We start from the raw sequence: 21,505 nt of genomic DNA on the forward strand, positions 1-21,505 counted from the left end.
CATTCCAGATTCCATATCATATCTTTCTATCTAATATATGTTCTTTAAGTCAGTGAGACTAGTGGTATATATTTAACTCTTGCATGAGCAAATCTATTTTATCCAATTCAGTGTTTTTTAGAGCACTTTTGAAGGCAGCAATGGTTTCTAAAATAAAGAATAAGCATCAAGATATTTGTACCAAAGAAACAGCAGGACGTGCTGAGTGGATATTTATTAACAATATACTCCTGAGTCTTTAGCTCTGTGAAATAGATCTAACTTTGCACATTTGGGTTCTCTGCATGGTTAAACTTTGCTCTGTCCAACATGTGGGTGAAATGAAGATAAGCCTATGATACACACATTAAACCCTGGCCCCTGAGAAGCACAACCATAGAGCTTGAGAGAACTTATCACCGCAAAGGAGCACTTTTAAAAAAGCAGTTTGAGAGGGTGGGAGTTTCACTTTATCTCTTTTCAACTAGGACTCTTAAAAAGAAAAAAAAAAGGTATTATTCACAGACTTGGGGATAGATTAAAGTATTCTCTAATTTTAAGAACTTTTATTCACCAAGTAATTCAAGTTAAGGAATATCAACTTTCTGAGACAGAGGCCAGGAAGCCAGAAAAATTTGTATTGCTCTGGAACGAGTGTAATAAACAGTTTCCTCTCCCTACTGTTTGAGATCAGGCTGATAATCATCCTGCTCACTTTTCAGAACTGGTTGATGGAGCTCTTTGAAAATTAAAAACAAAAAAAACTTGAGAAAATGGAATTTCAGGTTTTCTGTAGGACAGAACATACAAATAATTGTCAAACTGTGGGGACAAGACACTTGATTTGTTTTTATGGTTAATAAATTAAAACACACACATACACCTCTGCAAAGTTTTTGTTATCTGCTATGTGTCATAACCACAATTAGTATATGGTAATTAAAAACCAATTTGGACAGTGAGGAATTAAGATATTGTCCTGAATCAGGCAAATAAAGTGTGTAGGTTTTGTTAGGATGAACTCTTGATGACTGCAAGAGCCTTGAGTCCTTCTCCTTTTTGCTGCCTTTGGTAGTCAATGTTAGATCTTCCCCCCAGGGATAAAGGAATGCTGCTACCTGACTTTCATCCAAGTCTAGTATCCATCAGTGACCCCAAGAATTTTTCTACCCCATCTGATTCTGATTAGGAATGCTCCCTCCTATATCCCGCTGATTGCCTGGTGTCAGCCAAACGCATTCTTTGGGTATAATTTTGCCACCTGAACCCCAACTTTGAGCTCATTTCACCTTTGACACATCTTCCTCCCCCTCACACTGGATCACTTTCTTGTATCAATGGGAATGAACCTCTTTCTGTTGATATTGTCATAATGTGTATTTGTGCTTTCTTTGTCAGCTTGCTGTACCACATAATAACAAAGCTGAAAATTTTATCCTCTTCAGAGTACCTATTTCCACTCCCAGTTGGCCCTTCCCCCACACAAACTGTCAGTCTTGTTTCCTTTCCACACTAGGAATTACAGAACCAGGTATTTGCTTTAACTTCAACCATAAGACCAGATAAAATGTACTCTAAATTCTTCAATGCAAAATCTTCAAGTTCTTACTTTGATCTAAAAAGCTAAAAGTGACTACATTTAAGAAAAAAAGTTGTGGATAATAAATGTACAAATGAACATTTTAATGTTTTTTCCACAATTTTAAAAAATACCAGCCCTACAAAGTAAAAACCTGTTAATCATTTGACCAGTCTGCAGAAGCCATTATCATTTCCTAGATATTTATAAATATGAAAGGATTAAGAAACCATTTGCAGTGGTCAAATATGATACATATGGTGACTTGATCTGAGTAAGAGTGGCTAACAGATTTGTTTTGTGATAGTACATTGAAACAAGCCATTCTAATTCTCTGGTTATGGGTACATAAAGAGTTCTCTGGTTTATCAATGTAATCTACATTTTACTATTATTTGTAAATTTGACATTATTCAAAATTTACTATTATTCAACTTTTCCCACATAAAACAGTTTTCTGATATTGACAACAAAGCAATATTAATTTGTGGTGAAAAAAATTACAAGTGGTAATACTCTCAGTGATGATGCATTTTTAATTTAAGCTCCTTGTAAGAAAGGATTATCTCATTCTCTATATTTGTATCCTGATTTATCACAGTGCCCAACCAATGATTCTGAGAAACTTTTGGCCAAAAATACAACATGACCTCTCTATATATTTATTATATATTAGTTAATATATATTAGTTATATATAGTTAATGTATTTAAACTATAATTCTTTGTTTTATATACGAAAACCACATAGGCTTATCTATTGATAACTATCTGTGGATGTTATCTTATATTTTAATCTCTTGTGTTATAAAGATATAATCAATTCTTAGCTCAGATTGTCTTATGAAAAATGTAGGGCAGCATGAGATATACCTGTATATTCATTTTTTTGCTTTCGTTAAAAGAGGGGGATTGTTGCTACTTAAAGTTTGAGAACCACTGGCTGAGGAGGTGGCATGCATCTGAGCAGAGTCTGAAGGATCCTAAAGATTCTAAGAGGAGAAGGTATGGAGCGAGTGCACTCCAATACTAATGGCCTAGGCATGAGAACAGGAAATGACACGCCCAGCTGGGGGAACAGTCAGTAAGCCACTAGGCCTAGATTATAACATGTGTGAAGAGGAATGATATGTATTAACTTTGGAAAAGTAGATGAGAGCCAGATTGTGTTAAAATGTTGAGCTGATGAGTTTGCAGTTTATCCTAGTGGCAACAGAGAATCACTGAAGATATGTCAAAATATAAACTATTTGCTCAATAATTTGTTTAATTAGAAAAAACGTGACAAAATATATGAAGAGATTTGTAGAGAAACAAAGCAAAGCATTCTGTAACATCTTTCTAGAATAAATAAAAAATGAACTCTAAGAATTTCTGGTTTCCATTTAAAATGTGATTTTCCTTCCTCTCCACTTTAATTCCAAATACATTTTCTAGGCACCAAATGGCATGCTCCTCTTCATTCTGTTAGGCTAAGATTGCATTGTCAATGGCAGAGATGAAAACAATATTTCAAAGAATTAGATAGGGGAAGTACTTGGCACCAGTGCTTCATTTCTGGGATTTGGCATCTTGGAATTTCAAGCACTATCTGCAAATACTGTAAGACAGCAGGCATTGTGGGGGAGTAAGACAAAGATATTTTATATGGAATTCAGATACTGTACATTGAGGGAAAACTTACATCTCCCAAGATCTCCCACTTCACTTTGGAATAATTAATTATGGGAATGTTCCCCCCTTACATCAAGTCTTTTGCAAAATCCATTTATGGCTCTTATGGTTCCTTGGAGCCAAGCTGACTAAGTCTAATGTCTCTTCCCTATGATGGCCATTCAAATCTTTGAACGTAACTTGATTCAAATAATTGTTATGCATAAACTTGATGTCTTTCTAGTTTACTAAAATTCTGCCTAAAACATGGTGCTTAGAGTGGCAAATGATGTTCCTGAGCTGGATGGAGACAGAGAACAGAATTCATACCCCTCCCAGGGCTGACCACCGTGTAGCTAAGCTATTTTTTACCAGCTTTATGTTCACACCACATTTGAGACACATAGCATCTCTGCCTTTGTCTAAGTCACTGATAAAAATCCTAAACAGCTCTGGCTTGGTCACGGGTACCTAAAGAAATCAACTGGAAACTTCCTTGACCCTGAATGATGTGATTGATGACTGATGATTTTACTTCCTTAAATCTAAGAAAAAACTCAATTTAAAATGTTTTAAACTTTCATCAATTTGAGCAGCCATCAAGATATATTTCCTGGGTTCTGTGGTAGAGCTCACTGTAAGGAAAACTTAGCAAAACTTGGTGTCTGTATTTTGTAAGACTCGTTTAATTTAACTCATTTTAATAGACATTTAGAAAATTCCTTAAGAAAGTTTGTCACATTTATCAGGATGTCTGAAGCGGTGGAAATAAGATGAACACCAATAGCAGGAGCCTGAGATAATTTAATTAGTACCCAGGACCAGAACTATCATTGCCAAGATGCACCAGGATAATCAAGGATTCATTTTAAGGCATAATAGCCCAGAATCAGGAAGTGGATCTGCAGACAGAACAACTCTCTGTCTGAGTATAACAGACCATCAAGCTTATTTTTAGTTTTGCTATGGAATTAACTGCAGATCTGAGATGTCAGCAGACTGGAGTTCTATCATGTCACTCCAATCAAGCATAAAAAGCCCCTTCCATGCTGTTCCTTCACAGACTGCAGCAAGCACATTAATGTGAAACAAAGAGAAGGGTCTATACAAAGGAACATAATAATCACCTTTTAAGGTTTTTTACCCAGACTCTAAACTCTCATTTAAAACAAGAGTCCAGGAGTCTAGAAGTCTGGCAGCTGAGTCCATGCTGGATTTTGGAGCCAGCCCAGTATCAATTACCTGAGGAGGGAGGAGGAAAGAGCAGCTGAGAGAATTCTTCCAGCAGAAAGCAAAACATTTGGAATTATAGAGTAAAACAATTCTATCAGAATGCAGTTTTCTCTTTATCTAACCCTCTCTTATCTCTCTATCTACATCAAGTTCATGGACCCTATGTTAAGAACATTTTCCTAGAGAAAAAAAATTACTAGAGAATAAATAGCTTAGTACAGGAGGTTCAAAGTCTTATCCCAAGTAATAACTTCTGGGTGGGTGGGTAAACGGGGAATAGACACACAAATAAATGATTTCATGAGATAAAAAGATAATAAAAATTAATTTTAAAAGTTAAAAAAATAGAAGAAAATGTAAAGTACTTCTTATAAATAACAAATGACTAATGAAAAAGGACAAGAAAAGAATAATCTAAGAATCATCAGACTACCAGAAAACTATGGCAAAAAAAGAGGTATGGATTATTTCAAAAAACCATAAAAGAAAACTACTAGAATCAGAGGACAAAGTGAAAATAGAAATAATCTTCCAGTTATCTACTGAAAGAAATTCTGAAATGAAAATTCCCAGGAATATCAAAGCTGAAATCTAGAACTACTGGGTTAAAGCAGGGGAAGTGGAGGGGGGGAGTGCTATGATTATCTAGAAAGAAAAATTTCAGGTACTAAGAATCCCCTGGCAGGATTACATGAGTCTTGATAGGTGCCACTTTAAGGAAAGAAGAGCTTGGAATATAATATAATATTACAAAAGGTAAAAGGTAAAGATTTGCAAGCAAGAAAAACTTAGTGGGTAAGATTAAGTACACATTTTATAGGGGAAAACTTGATCTTTAAAGCAATAAAAAGTTGCAAACTTTCCAGTAGAAATGATTATGGATGAACAGAATATTTTAAATATAAAAAACATATGAAACCTAAAAAAGTAAATATATTGAAGTAATTGGATAAACTATACAATGAGACTGTTTTCATTTTATTAAAATGGAAAGAAACAAGTGTCCTCTCAGAACCTTAAAGTCTACAAGGGTAAGAGGAGAAAAGGAAGACAGAAGATTTGGTTTGTTAAACCTAAATGAAGACAGAAGAGATATAGTTAAATGAGATAAAAAGGGAAAATATATGCATAGCAAACAGTAGCTAAATACTTAAAGGAAAAATTAATCAAATTCCAAGAGAGAAAAAACATAATAGTTATGAATACGAGTCTCTTCTATTCGACCCATCACCATCCCTTTTCTGAAGCAGCATCTTCTGAGGAGTTTAATTCTGAAAAAAATTAATTCATGAGAGACAGTATGGTCGACAGATCTCTTCACACAGAGTCAGTTGGACTGGTCCGACTCCAAGCCCTTTTACTAATCATTTAGCCATCCAAACCCCAGTATTTTATTTTATAATTTTGAAACTATATCCTTCTTCCTCTCTCTGCCACTCTCTCCTATTCTCAGCGTTGAATACCTCTGAGAATTAAGTCTAACTCTCCCCTGGGGGAGGATGTGTTCCCTGCCTTGCAAAAGGAGGTCTTTTTCATTGTCCACTTCTCCCAAATGAAACCCACTGGAGGAAACAGGAAGCTTTAAAGAGCCCATACTTTAATTTCCTGGGCCAATTAAAACTAAGGGCAATTTTAGTCCTTTTTAGTAAAGACTACATGGGGCAGGGTCTAAGGATATTACTCCAACCACACAGATCTGTTGTTTTTCTTTCTTGTAAGAATTAACTGATGGGAAATTGTTTCTTTTCTTCTGTGGCATTTTTTTCTCCCTTTTGAGATGCTGAGGATAGGACTTCTACTATCTTGAATAGAAATCCAATACTTTTATACATAAGAATCATTGCTCCCCAAACCCCATGTAGTTTACAGATGTCATTACAGAATTCTCTACATTCATCTATTTGAACACAGATGCTATCAAAGCAATAGTCTCTTATTCAAAAGGAAAAAAAAAACACAACAAAAAACTTTAGCATAGAATTTTTTCATCAGAATGCGTTTTCATATTATTTAAATAGACTCACCTCCACCAAAAGGTGCCCATATGACCCTACGAATAGACTTCAGCCATTCTTCCATGTCTTTCTGTGTAGTAGCCTTGAGGAGATAGGTCTCATGGTTAGCTGTCATCTGAGGTTGATCTTTTCCTATACAAAAACAGTGACATAAGTTATCAGGGTCTCAGATAAAATCTTGACATCAGGAACTTCTCAAAGAGGTATTGTCCCACAATGCATGCCTGATACAAACACATATTAATTATATTATATCATAATATATATCTTTTGCCTTCAACATAAGTATGGCCTCAGTATTTTCATCTAAATCAGTGGCAAAAATGATTAGAAAGAGCTAAAGATCGAAAATGAATTTAGAAAGTTACTAATCTAAAACAGTAAATCTTTGAAAAAGAGAAAAATAAAATCAGAATGCCAAAAATATAGTGACAGAAGGAAAATGAACTAGTCAAAATCAAAATGTAAAACAGGAAGAGCACTTGGGAGCACTACAAAACAAGAATGCTAAAATTCAAGACAAGGTGTAAAGATACAATCTAAGAACTATAATTCTTCCAGAAAAACAACATTCAAAGAAGAAAACCTGAATACCAAGCTTTGGAAAATCACAGAAAATTTTCTCAGAAATGCTGGAGAGTTAATACAAGGTACATAAAAAAATCTATAGAATAACAGCAGAAAGAAATTCCAAATTTAACTAGAAAAATACCTGATAGTCAGATTCCAAACTATTCATTAAAAATAAATACAATTATAGGCAGCCAAGAAAAAAATAGCCTCTCCTATTCCAACTAAAAAAAATGAAAATATCATACATAGCATTACTCTTTGTTTATAAAAAATCTGAGCAAATATTGGGATATGATATCCTAAAACACAAAGAAGATGGATTTGCATGCCAAAATAAACTATTCTTAAGTGCAGAACCTAATAATTCTTTGTTGGTTCACTTAGTATTTCTTTTATCACTTCACAGTAACACCCTTTCTGCAAGTTTCTAGAATTCAAGAGTTATCTAAAAATACAAGGAAATAATTAGAAACCTATCAAAAGATAAGAAGACAAGTAATTCTTTACAAAGAATCCCAGGTGGGAAGGTATTCAACATGCAAATTCCTTAAGGAGAAGGATGAATAGAGTCAAATAGCAACATAAGAGTAAGAAATGAAATGTATGTTTTTAATTCAGGTAGGGATAAATACAGTAGGGAAGGGGATTAGGGAAGTCTTGTTGGTTTGTAAATTTTTCTTTAAAAAAATTGTCTGAAAATCATTGAAAAAGAAAAAGGGGTATCAGTCAACTAAAGACTCTAAGGAACAGAAGATGAGAGGAGAAATCAATAGGAAAGTAGAAGAATTAATATTTCATAAGTAAAATATTTAACAAACATGTTCATTCCCTCATCTACAGTGTTGCTAGTGGGATAATTGATAACAATATAATATATAATACAATAACATAATAATATTAAAAATAGGCTTCTTGATGGAAGTAGAATGGGAAGTCTAGGAAAAAACTGGTCAAGGACTTCTGGTTAAGATAGCAAAGTTTAACTCGCCACACAACTAAAACTAGACTTGAGCAATTGGAAAAACATTAACTGCTCATGGGTAGGACGAGCCAATATAATAAAAATGACCATCCTACCCAAACTTATTTATCTATTTAGTGCCATACCCATGGAACTCCCAAAAAATTTCTTTACTGATTTGGAAAAAACCATAACAAAGTTCATTTGGAATAACAAAAGATCAAGGATATCCAGGGAAATAATGAAAAAAAAAACACAAATGAGGGGGGCCTTGCAGTCCCAGACCTCAAACTATATTACAAAGCAGCAGTCATCAAAACAATTTGGTACTGGCTAAGAGACAGAAAGGAGGATCAGTGGAATAGACTCGGGGTAAGTGACCTCAGCCAGACAGTATACGATAAACCCAAAGATCCCAGGTTTTGGGACAAAAATCCACTATTCAATAAAAACTGCTGGGAAAATTGGAAGACAGTGTGGGAGAGATTAGGTTTGGATCAACACCTCACACCCTACACCAAGATAAATTCAAAATGGGTGAGTGACTTAAACATAAAGAAGGAAACCATAAGTAAATTGGGTAAACACAGAATAGCATACATGTCAGACCTTTGGGAGGAGAAAGACTTTAAAACCAAGCAAGACATAGAAAGAATCACAAAATGTAAAATAAATAATTTCGACTACATCAAATTAAAAGGCTTTTGTACTAACAAAACCAATGTAACTAAAATCAGAAGGAAAACAACAAATTGGGAAAAAATCTTCATAAAAACCTCTGACAAAGGTTTAATTACTCAAATTTATAAAGAGCTAAATCAATTGTACAAAAAAACAAGCCATTCCCCAATTGATAAATGGGCAAGGGACATGGATAGGCAGTTTTCAGATAAAGAAATCAAAACTATTAATAAGCACATGGAGAAGTGTTCTGAATCTCTTATAATCAGAGACATGCAAATCAAAACAACTCTGAGGTATCACCTCACACCTACCAGATTGGCTAACATGACAGTTATGGAAAGTAATGAATGCTGGAGGGGATGTGGCAAAGTGGGGACATTAATTCATTGCTGGTGGAGTTGTGAACTGATCCAGCCATTCTGGAGGGCAATTTGGAACTATGCCCAAAGGGCGACAAAAGAATATCTACCCTTTGATCCAGCCATAGCACTGCTGGGTTTGTACCCCAAAGAGATAATGGACAAAAAGACTTGTACAAGAATATTCATAGCTGCGCTCTTTGTGGTGGCCAAAAACTGGAAAACGAGGGGATGCCCTTCAATTGGGGAATGGCTGAACAAATTGTGGTATATGTTGGTGATGGAATACTATTGTGCTAAAAGGAATAATAAAGTGGAGGAATTCCATGGAGACTGGAACAACCTCCAGGAAGTGATGCAGAGTGAGAGGAGCAGAACCAGGAGAACATTGTACCCAGAGACGGATACACTGTGGTACAATCAAGTGTAATGGACTTCTCCATTAGTGGCGGTGTAATGTCCCTGAACAATCTGCAGGGATCTAGGAGAAAAAACACTATCCATAAGCAGAGGACAAACTGAGGGAGTAGAAACACCGAGGAAAAGCAATTGCCTGACTACAGTGGCTGAGGGGACATGACAGAGGAGAGACTCTAAATGAATACTCTAATGCAAATATTAACAACATGGCAATGGGTTCGAATCAAGAAAACATGTGATACCCAGTGGAATCACGCGTCGGCTATGGGGGGTGGGAGGGAGGAAAAGAAAATGATCTTTGTCTTTAATGAATAATGCATGGAAATGATCAAATAAAATACTATAAAATTAAAAAAAAAAAGATAGCAAAGTTTAAAGGTTCTAGGAACACAGTTCTCCAGACAAATACCCCAGCAAATATCCCAAGGGACCCCAGATGAAACAATAAACAAGAATATCAAAGAGAAATACAAGCAAACTCCTTCCTTTCTTCAGTTATTGCATAAACAAATGAACAGAAAACTGGACAATTCGAATAGGGATATGGGCTGTGGATGAGGGAAGAAAAAAACAATATGAGCATAAATTAAGATTTTCCTAGTAAAAGATAAAATGTCCAGAAAGAAAGCATTCAGATACTAAGGAACCACAGTCAAGATCACATCAAGATTATACTGAATCTACTGTGAAAGAGCAGGGACTGACTTGCATTTGTATCCCTAGTGCTTAGATAGTACCTGGCACACAGGGGGCACTTAATGTTTGGAGCCAATCATACCAATTAATGGCTGTTAACAAACTGAATCTGGATGACCCAAATGAGCATATGTATCTTACACGGGTAACACACTTTTTATAGGAAACAAATAGTTTGGTCTTCCTTTGAGTGGAATAGGTAGGGCTCATCGTGGAACTGTATTCTCAGGGCACATGAGGGTTAGATGGCTGACCCTTTTCCCCCTTGCAAATTCCTGTCAATGTCTAAATTATATTTATTTGGGAATACTCCTGAGGATCTATAGAGAGTATTTCCAAACCTTTCCTTTTTTAGTAAATATGTGGAAAATGAAGGAGGGTGATCACAAAGAACCAGCATGACTTCCAGAATAGTTCCTGGCAGATCAACTTAATTTTCCTTTCTGATAGTTACTAATACAGTAGATCAGGGGGATGCTATAGAGTTTGCCTTGATTTTAGTAAAATATTTGATAAATTATCTCATACAAATCTTTGGGGAAAGATGGAGGTCTATGTGTTAGGTAGAATAAGGGCCTGCAGAAGGCCTAAACTCAAAGAGCAGTCATTATTTAAAAATTTATTTTAATTGACACGTAACCAGGGTTCATGCAATTTGTATAAGACTCTCCTTATTGGAGGAAGATAAGCTGGGGCTCAATTTCACTTGCAGAACTTTACTGGTGGAGAATGATTACTCTATGCTTCTAAAGGATTATTCTGTGCTTCATGACTGTGTGAAGGTGGGAGCTGGCAAGAGTTTGGGAAAGAAAACTGCCCCAATTTTCTAGAGCAAGAGGGAAAAGTAGAGATTGAAAGAGTCCACAGATCACCTCCTGTACTTAATCCCCAACTGACAACACCCAGGAATGTTATAGCCAAATTCAAGAACTATCGGACCAAGGAAAAAATATTATAAACTATCAAGAAGTCATTCAGATACCATAGAAGAACAGTGAGGATAACACAGGATCTGGCTATATCCACACCGAAGGACCAAAAGACATGGAATATGATATTCTGGAAAGCAAGGGAACTAGGTCTACAACCAAGAATCAACTATCCAGCAAAACTGACTATATTCTTACAGGGGAAAGTATGGTCATTCAACAAAATAGTAGAATTCCAAGCATTTGTAAAGAAAGACCAGACCTGAACAGAAAATTTGATGCCCAAACACAGAACACAAGAGAATTATCAAAAGGTAATTTAAAAAGAGGGAAAAAAGAAAAACAAAACAAAACAAAACACCACTTTTTAAAAAGAGACCCAATAAGTTAAAATATGTATCACTATAAGAAAAGAGGTCATTGATAACTCTTAAAATTGTTATTATCACCTGGGCAGCTAGAAGAATTACACTTAGAGGGAACAGTGACAAAAAAATAGGATGAATAGGATGAAATGACAAGATATAAATATGTATGTGTGTATATATATATATACATATATATATGCATATCCTTCAATAGAGGAAGTCCAAAAAGCCATTAAACAAATGAGTGCAGGCAAGGTACCCGGTAAAGACGGGATCCCAACCGAGGTGTACAAGGCCTTAAATGGAAAGGCCCTCCAGACATTCCACATAGTGCTGACCAGCATATGGGAAGAGGAATACATGCCCCCAGAACTCAGAGATGCCTCCATCATAGCCCTATACAAGAACAAAGGCTCACGAGCAGCCTGTGACAACTACAGAGGCATCTCACTACTCTCCACTGCCGGAAAGATCCTCACCCGCGTTATACTCAACAGACTCCTGTCATCTGTTTCAGAGCAGAACCTGCCTGAATCACAATGTGGCTTCCGACCAGATCGCAGCACCATCGACATGGTCTTCACGGTGAGGCAAATGCAGGAAAAATGCTTTGAGCAGAACCTGAGTCTCTACATTGTCTTCATAGACCTGATGAAGGCGTTCGACACAGTGAACAGGGACTCATTGTGGGTGATCCTCAGCAAGCTCGGTTGCCCAGCAAAATTCGTCAAACTGATCCAGCTCTTTCATGTCAACATGACAGGGGAAGTCCTATCTGGTGGAGAGACTTCCAATCGCTTCAACATCTCCAATGGCGTGAAACAAGGCTGTGTCCTCGCTCCGGTACTATTCAACCAATTTTTCACCCAAGTATTACGACATGCTGTGATGGATCTAGACCTGGGCGTCTACATCAAATACCGACTGGATGGCTCACTATTCGACCTTCGCCGCCTGACTGCAAAAACAAAGACAACAGAGAGACTCATCCTGGAAGCTCTCTTTGCAGATGACTGTGCTCTCATGGCCCACCAAGAAAATCATCTTCAAACCATTTTGGACAGGTTCTCCACCGCAACAATACTGTTTGGCCTGACTATCAGCCTCAGCAAAACAGAGGTGCTGTTCCAACCTGCACCAGGGAGGCCAACAAACCAGCCGTGCATTACAATCGACGGCACACAGCTTTCTAACGTCAACACTTTCAAGTACCTGGGCAGCACCATCGCCAACGATGGGTCCCTGGACCACGAGATTAATGCCAGGATCCAAAAGGCCAACCAGGCACTCGGTCGGCTGCGCTGCAAAGTCCTCCAACACAGAGGTTAAGCACTGCGACGAAGCTCAAAGTGTACAACGCAGTGGTCCTCAGCTCGCTCCTGTATGGTTGTGAGACATGGACACTGTACCGGAAGCACATGAAACAGCTGGAGCAATTCCACCAACGCTCCCTCCGGTCAATCATGAGGATCTGATGGCAGGACCGAATCACCAATCAGGAAGTCCTCGACAGAGCCAACTCCACCAGCATCGAATTCATGGTCCTCAAAACCCAGCTACGATGGTCTGGACACGTCATCCGCATGGACCCACAGTGAATACCAAGACAGGTATTCTATGGTGAACTGTCAGCTGGACTCAGGAAACAAGGCCGACCAAAGAAAAGATTCAAGGATCAGCTAAAGTCCAACTTGAAGTGGGCTGGTATTACACTAAAGCAACTAGAACTTGCTGCCTCTGACAGAAGCAGCTGGCGAACCCACATTCACCATGCCGCCACTACCTTTGAAGATGAGCGACGTCGACGTCTTGCCGCTGCGCGTAAACGCCGACACCAGGCCACAACCGCACCTCCCGTAACAACTGGCGTCCCATGCCCCATGTGCCACAAACTCTGTGCCTCAGCCTTTGGACTCCAAAGCCACATGAGGGTACATCAATAGATGATAATGCACAAAGACAATAGTCATTCTCAGTCACTGAGAGACTACCACTACTAATATATATACACAACTAGAGCTAAAAAAGAGGTTAATACTAAAACAAATGGGAAAAGAAACAAGTGGGGGTAAATTTATATGTCACAAAGAAGCTCATGGCAGGAGGGGGAAGAACATCAATACACTGGAAGGGTAAAGAGGTTGGAGATAGGAAATACTCTACTCTTATATGCATTGACTCAGAGAGGGAAGAACAATCCAATCCATTGGGGCAGAGAATAGATTTGCACCATATAGGGAAGAAGAAGGGTAACAAACAGATTGGTGGCGAGGGAAGCAGTATAAGGGAGGGAGAGGGTGGGGGGTAGTTTTAAAAAGACTGCAAAGAAAATAAGGGAGGGGAATAAGAAGGGAAGGGGGTAGAAAGGGAAGTAAAATAAGGGTGGGAACTAGGGGGACTGATTAAAAACAAACATTGGTGTAGAAGGAAATAGTGAAAGAAGAAAAGGCAGGACTAGGAGTAGAAATCAAAATGCTGGGAAATACACAGCTGGTAATCATAACTCTGAATGTGAATGGAATGAACTCACCCATAAAATGCAAGCGAATAGCAGAGTGGATTAGAATCCAAAACCCTGCCATATGCTGTCTACAAGAAACACACATGAGGAAGGTAGATACACATAGGGTGAAATTAAGAGGATGGAGCCAAATCTACTGGGCATCAACTGATAAAAAGAAGGCAGGAGTCTCAATCATGATATCTGACAAAGCCAAAGTAAAAATAAATCTAGTTAAAAGAGATAGGGTAGGTAACTACATCCTGATAAAAGGCAGTATAGACAATGAGGAGATATCATTACTCAACATGTATACATCAAATAGCATAGCATGGCATAGCTATGAAATTGGCATAGCATCCAAATTTCTAAAGGAGAAACTAGTGGAGCTCAAGGATGAAATAGATAGAAAAACTATACTAGTGGGAGACCTGAACCTTCCTCTATCCTAACTAGACAAATCAAACCAAAAAATGAATAAGAGGTAAGAGAGGTGAATGAAATCTTAGAAAAAGTAGAGTTAGTAGATATGTGGAGAAAAATAAATAGGAACAAAAAGGAATACTCCTTCTTTTCAGCAGCACATGGTATATTCACAAAAATTGACCATGTATTAAGGCATAAAAACATTGCAAACAAGTGCAAAAGAGCAGAAATTAAAATGAAACCTTCTCAGATCAAAATGCAATGAAAATAATAATTAGTAAGAGTACATGGAGAGATAAATCAAAAATTAATTGGAAATTAAACAATATGATTCTCCAAAACCTGTTAAAGAACAAATCATAGAAACAATAATTTCATTGAAGAAAATGACAATGATGAGACATCCTTTCAAAACCTTTGGGATGCAGCCAAAGCAGTACTCAGGGGGAAATTTATATCCTTGAGTTCATATATTAACAAATTAGGGAGGGCAGAGGTCAATGAATTGGGCATGCAAATTAAAAAACTAGAAAATGAACAAATTAGAAATCCTCAGATTAAGACTAAATTAGAGATCCTAAAAATCAAAGGAGAAATTAATAAAATTGAAAGTGAAAGAACTATTGAACTAATAAATAAGACTAGAAGCTGGTACTTTGAAAAAAAATAAATTAGACAAAGTACTCATCAATCTAATTTAAAAAAAGGAAAGAAGAAAACCAAATTGACAGTATCCAAGATGAAAAGAGAGACCTCACATCTAATGAAGAGGAAATGAGGCAATCATTAAAAACTATCATGCCAAATTATGTGGCAACAAATATGGCAATCTAGGTGATATGGATGAATATTTACAAAAATATAAATTGCCTAGACTAACAGAGGAAGAAATAGATTACCAAAACAACCCCATATCAGAAAAAGAAATTGAACAAGCCATCAAAGAACTCCCTAAGAAAAAATCCCCATGTCCAGATGGATTCACAAATGAATTCTATCAAACATTCAAAGAACAACTAATCCCAATATTATACAAACTATTTGACAGAATAAGCAAAGAAGAAGTTCTACCAAATTAATTTTACAACACAAACATGATACTGATTCCAAAGCCAGGTAGGTCAAAAACAGAGAAAGAAAACTATAGATTAATCTCCTTAATGAATATAGATGAAAAAAATCTTAAATAGGATACTAGCAAAAAGACTCCAGCAAGTCATCATGAGGGTTATTCACTATGACCATGTAGGATTCATACCAGGAATGCAGGAATGGTTCAATATTAGGAAAAGCATTAACATAATTGACCATATTAACAAGCAAACTGACAAAAATCACATGATTAATTCAATAGATGCAGAAAAAGCCTTTGACAAAATACAACACCCATTCCTATTGAAAACACTAGAAAGTATAGGAATAGAAGGGCCTTTCCTAAAAATAATAAACAGTATATATTTAAAACCATCAGCAAACATCATCTGCAATGGGGATAAACTAGATGCATTCCCAAAAAGATCAGGAGTGAAACAAGGATGTCCATTATCACCGCTATTATTTAACATTGTACTAGAAACACTAGCAGTAGCAATTAGAGAAGAAAGAGAAATTGCAGGTATTAAAATAGGCAATGAGGACACCAAACTACCACTCTTTGCAGATGATATGTTGGTCTACTTAAAGAACCCCAGAGAATCAACCAAAAAGCTAGTCAAAATAATCAACAACTTTAGCAAAGTTACAGGATACAAAATAAACCCACATAAGTCATCAACATTTGTATATATCTCCAACACATCTCAGAAGCACGAAGTAGAAAGAGAAATTCCATTCAAAATCACCCTAGACAATATAAAATACGTAGGAATCTTTCTACTGAGACAAACAGGAACTATACGAACACTCTCCACACAATTAAAACTAGATCTAACTAGAAAAACATTAACTGCTCATGGGTAGGACGAGCTAACATAATAAAAATGACAATCCTGTCCAAATTAATTTACTTATTTAGTGTCATACCCATTGATCTACCAAAAAACTTTTTTACTGAATTAGAAAAAACCATAACAAAGTACATTTGGAAGAACAAAAGAACAAGGATATCTAGGGAAATCATGAAAAAAAAATATCTCCAACACATCTCAGAAGCACGAAGTAGAAAGAGAAATTCCATTCAAAATCACCCTAGACAATATAAAATACGTAGGAATCTTTCTACTGAGACAAACAGGAACTACAAAACACTCCACACAATTAAAACTAGATCTAACTAGAAAAACATTAACTGCTCATGGGTAGGACGAGCTAACATAATAAAAATGACAATCCTGTCCAAATTAATTTACTTATTTAGTGTCATACCCATTGATCTACCAAAAAACTTTTTTACTGAATTAGAAAAAACCATAACAAAGTACATTTGGAAGAACAAAAGAACAAGGATATCTAGGGAAATCATGAAAAAAAAATGCAAAGGAACTTGACCTTGCAGTACCAGATCTCAAACTATACTATAAAGCAGTGGTTATCAAAACAATATGGTACTGGCTAAGAGACAGAAAGGAGGATCAGTGGAATAGACTTGGGGTGAGTCACCTCAGCAAGACAGTCTATGATAAGCCCAAAGATCCCAGCTTTTGGGACCCAAACCCACTATTTGATAAAAACTGCTGGGAAAATTGGAAGACAGTATGGGAGAGATTAGGTTTGGATCAACACCTCACATCCTACACCAAGATAAACTCAGAATGGGTGATGACCTGAACATAAAGAAGGAAACTATAAGCAAATTAGGTGAACACAGCATAGTATACTTGTCAAATCTTTGGGAAAGGAAAGACTTTAAAACCAAGCAAGAGCTAGGGAAAAAAATCACAAAATATAAAATCAATAATTTTGATTACATCAAATTAAAAAGTTTTTGTACAAGCAAAACTAATGCATCCAAAATTAGAGGGGAAGCAACAAATTGGGAAATAATCTTCATTACAAAAACCTCTGACAAAGGTCTAATTACTCAAATTTCTAAAGAGATAAACCAATTGTACAAAAAATCAAGCCATTCTCCAATTGATAAATGGGCAAGGGACATGAATAGGCAATTTTCAATTAAAGAAATCAATACTATTAATAAGCACATGAAAAAAAATGTTCTAAATCTCTTATAATCAGAGAAATGCAAATCAAAACAACTCTGAGGTATTACCTCACACCTAGCAGATTGGCTAACATGACAGCAAAGGAAAGTAATGAATGCTGGAGGGGATGTGGCAAAGTTCAGACATTAATGTATTTCTGGTGGAGTTGTAAATTGATCCAACCATTCTGGAGGGCAATTTGAAACTATGCTCAAAGGGTGCTAAAAGACTGTCTGCCCTTTGATCCAGCCATAGCACAGCTGAGTTTGTATCCCTAAAGAGATAATAAGGAAAAAGACATGTATAAGAATATTCATAGCTGTGCTTTTTGTGGTGGCAAAAAATTGGAAAGTGAGGGGATGCCCTTCAATTGGGGAATGGCTGAACAAATTGTGGTATATGCTGGTGATGGAATACTATTGTGCTCAAAGGAACAATAAAGTGGAGGAATTCCATGGGGACTGGAACAACCTCCAGGAATTGATGCAGAGTGAGAGGAACAGAACCAGGAGAACATTGTACACAGAGACTGATACACTCTGGCACAATCGAATGTAATAGACTTCTCTATTAGTGGCAATGCAGTGATCCTGAACAACTCAGGGATCTATGAGAAAGAACACTATCCACATCCAGAGGAAACACTGTGGGAGTAAAAACACCGAAGAAAAACAACTGCTTTAATACATGGGTTGAAGGGACATGGTTGGGGATGTAGAATGAATGAACATCCTAGTGCAAACATCAACAGCATGGAAATAGGTTCGGATCAAGGACACAAGTGAATTTGAATTCACTTGTGAATTTAATGAAATTGCACTTTGGCAGCAGGAAGGGTAGGTGGAGGGGAGGGAGGGAAATAATGTGATTATTGTAAGGAATTAATAATGTTCTAATTTGACTAAATAAACTAATTTAAAATTTTTTTTAAAAAGAGTTTGGAAAAGGAAAGATCCTAGAACTTTTGGCTTCCAGCTTTCAGTAAGGTTGCTACATTATGGATATGTGGGGCTCCAGGCAAATATTTTTTAGGAGTCCTTACCTATATAAATAATGTGATTTAAAGTGGATTATAAAATTTCTGGACTCATATGAGGTATACTCATTTATCATTAGACTATGATGTAGATTAAAGTAATTATAAGAGATTTTAAAATTTTAATATATTTTTTAAAATATTTCTATTGTATTCAAAATTCTCAATAACATATACAACACGGAATTACTTGTCCTCTGGCCTTCCTTGGGCATTAAATGAACAACTTAAAAATATAGGACAACTTGACATCCTCAAACACACTTTTTGGGAGAAAGAGGATTGAACCTATGTATGAACCAACCGTGTTCAGTTTTGAATAATTATTGTCATCCAGGCTTCCTTATTTCATTGCTATAAAGAAACTTTAAATAGATCTGGGATAAGTTGAATATTTTATACTAGATTATTATATTTTGATTAAAATTACACTTTATTTTTAAATTTTTTATCTTAAAATAATTTTATATCTTTACTTCTAGTGCTCATTCAGATGAAATTTTAAGGATAAGCAAGCATAGAACAATTTTATCATGTTTAGCAATAAGATTTGACTCAGGTACATTGAACTGCATATTTTATCAGGTGATTTGTGAATAATTTCTGCATTTGGCTTCAGGTTTGTTTTTATTTCATTTAACTAAGCATATGCTACTTGGATCACACATATAAACCCAGAGGAACTGAAATTAATTTTAAGATATAACCGTTTTTTCAATTTAGCATTTTTTTCTTCCCTTTACTGTACCCCGTGGTTCTTTATATTTACATTCTCCTTCATTCCAGTCTTTCTCCCTTTCTCTCCCCACTATGTATATGAAGATATATGTGTGTGTGTGCACATATACATGTGTTATTCTATAGTCTAATAATATAATTTTGCTCCTTTGGTCATACCTATGTATTATAACTGTCTAATTTGTTTACATAGACACAATATATATATATGTATATGTATCTGTATGTATGTTTCATATTTTATATTATTGAGGGGCTTGGGGGGTATATATGCAGCTAGATAATATGCAAATTGGTGGGCTTACTCTGAAATACTCCTCAATCCATTTTGTCCCATTACTGAGAAAACACTATTTTCCACAAACGTATTGGCTATTTGTATTGGGAATGTATGTGTCATGGCTAAATAAACAATGCAGGCACACTTGTAAATAGTTTCTCTAGGTTGGTGTCTAGGTTTGTAAGTACATGGGGTCAGAATATACTTTGTTCTTAAATAATTTTAAAAATTATTATAAAATTTTTTAAAAATTTTAAATAATTTTAGAAAAAGAAAAAAGTAAAAATTTAAATGTCTGCAAACTAAAATAGAAAAGTCCTATTTGACATGATAAGCAAAAACCCCTCTCCAAACGTCGGCTCACTTCATGCTTAGATGAAACTTGAAAACATGCCAGAGTCTGGAAAAGAATCACAACTTCCTTACACCTGAAGCAGTCTGAATTTCCTGGGTCACACTGCATCTAGAAGGGCAGATCATTAAACTGCTGGGTCTAGTCTGGAATAACAAATCTGAGGGGATCCAGAATGGCAGGGAGAGTATGCTAGTAGCTACACATAAAGCTGGTCAATTCCCAAAGAAAAAGCAACAGAATCCCTCAGAATCCTGAAGACAAACAGCGTCAGTACCTGGTTGGGTGCTTCTAGGTGAAAGAAAAGGCTCCTGCTCGGCTTCTGGGAGCACAAGTACACTGGAGTGGAGCAGCCAGGTCCAAACAAGGCCCTTTGAGCCTGGTCAGCAGAGCTGCTGCTGCTGGGAGCTCCTCACGCCAGCCTCTTTTATTATCTCTTTGCTCACTGCTACTTCTCCCATGACTCCATCATCCAGAAATGGAAACTATGGCCTCTCTTCTTGGTATCAGTGAGGTCTCAAAACGATGAACCTTGGGCAAAAAATGCTGTTCTGCCATCCCTGGGATGTGAGTTTAGGCAGAAGAGTAACACAGAAAAGGCAAGGGAAAAGCCTAAATTCCAGCAACAAAAGCTGCCCGAGTCTGGCTGAGTTTTGTAAAGCTTCACTTAAGTTATATTTATGCATAAGTTAGAAATCTTCCTTGAAGTTATATAAGCTATATTTATATGCATTATAAATCTATATATGTTATATTTATATGCAAGTTAGAAATCATCATTTAAGTTATAAAAGTTACATTTATGTACAGGTTACAAATCTTTATGTTACATTTATGTACAAGTTAGAAATCTTCATTTAAATTATATAAGTTATATTTATGTTATGTTAAAAATTTTCAGTGAAGGCAAGAGGAGGTCAGAAGAGAAGCAAATCTGAAAATCCAAAAAAACAGTGACATGTACCCACCAGATTCTGCCTGCACTAATCATAATGGGCCGGACATTCATGATTGTATCTTTCTCATTTGGAATCAAAATCAAGAATCACTTCCTCAGATGATAATGGATAATGCCAAGAAAGATTCTATAGAATTTTTTTTTAAACCCTTACCTTCTGTCTTAGAATCAATACTGTGTATTGGCTGCAAGGCAGAAGGGTGGTAAGGGCTAGGCAATGGGGGTCAAGTGACTTGCCCAGGGTCACACAGCTGGGAAGTGTCTGAGGCCAGATTTGAACCTAGGACCTCCCATCTCTAGGCCTGGCTCTCAATCCACTGAGCCACCCAGCTGCCCCCACTTCTATAGAGTTATAGTATTTGTACAAACCAAAATAATCCAGGTTAAAGAAAAACAAAAAGTCCTGGTTCCTTCCAAACTGGGGGGTATATTAAAATACACAAATATGCTATATATTCCAAACTCAGGAGATAATACATACAAATGTTATATATGCACATTTATGTATTTTTCTTTGGGGGATAATATTTCCACAGCTAGAAGAAATTTTAGTGGACCTCTTGTCATTCATTTGAGAGGCATTTATAAAGCTCTTACTACATGCACGATGTGCTGAGTTTGGGGGAT

At 36.4% G+C, this 21,505-nt stretch overlaps 2 protein-coding genes across 2 annotated transcripts in view; both read right to left on the reverse strand.

Moving 5' to 3' along the window:
- The window catches only part of ARHGAP24 (Rho GTPase activating protein 24), a 31,496-nt gene extending 24,912 nt beyond the window's left edge, over positions 1-6,584 (reverse strand). The window contains exon 1 of the mRNA XM_007495951.2: positions 6,468-6,584. Within this exon, the coding sequence (XP_007496013.2) occupies positions 6,468-6,573 (106 nt within the window). The 5' untranslated portion in view covers positions 6,574-6,584. The remainder of the gene's footprint in view (positions 1-6,467) is intronic.
- Positions 6,468-21,505, reverse strand: part of HELQ (helicase, POLQ like) — a 147,334-nt gene continuing 132,296 nt past the window's right edge. Inside the window, exon 20 of the transcript XR_008913009.1 lies at positions 6,468-6,590. The gene's annotated coding sequence lies outside the window, so the exon portion shown is untranslated. The remainder of the gene's footprint in view (positions 6,591-21,505) is intronic.

Source organism: Monodelphis domestica, chromosome 6 (genome assembly GCF_027887165.1).
Source record: "Monodelphis domestica isolate mMonDom1 chromosome 6, mMonDom1.pri, whole genome shotgun sequence".
Taxonomy (NCBI): Eukaryota; Metazoa; Chordata; class Mammalia; order Didelphimorphia; family Didelphidae; genus Monodelphis; species Monodelphis domestica.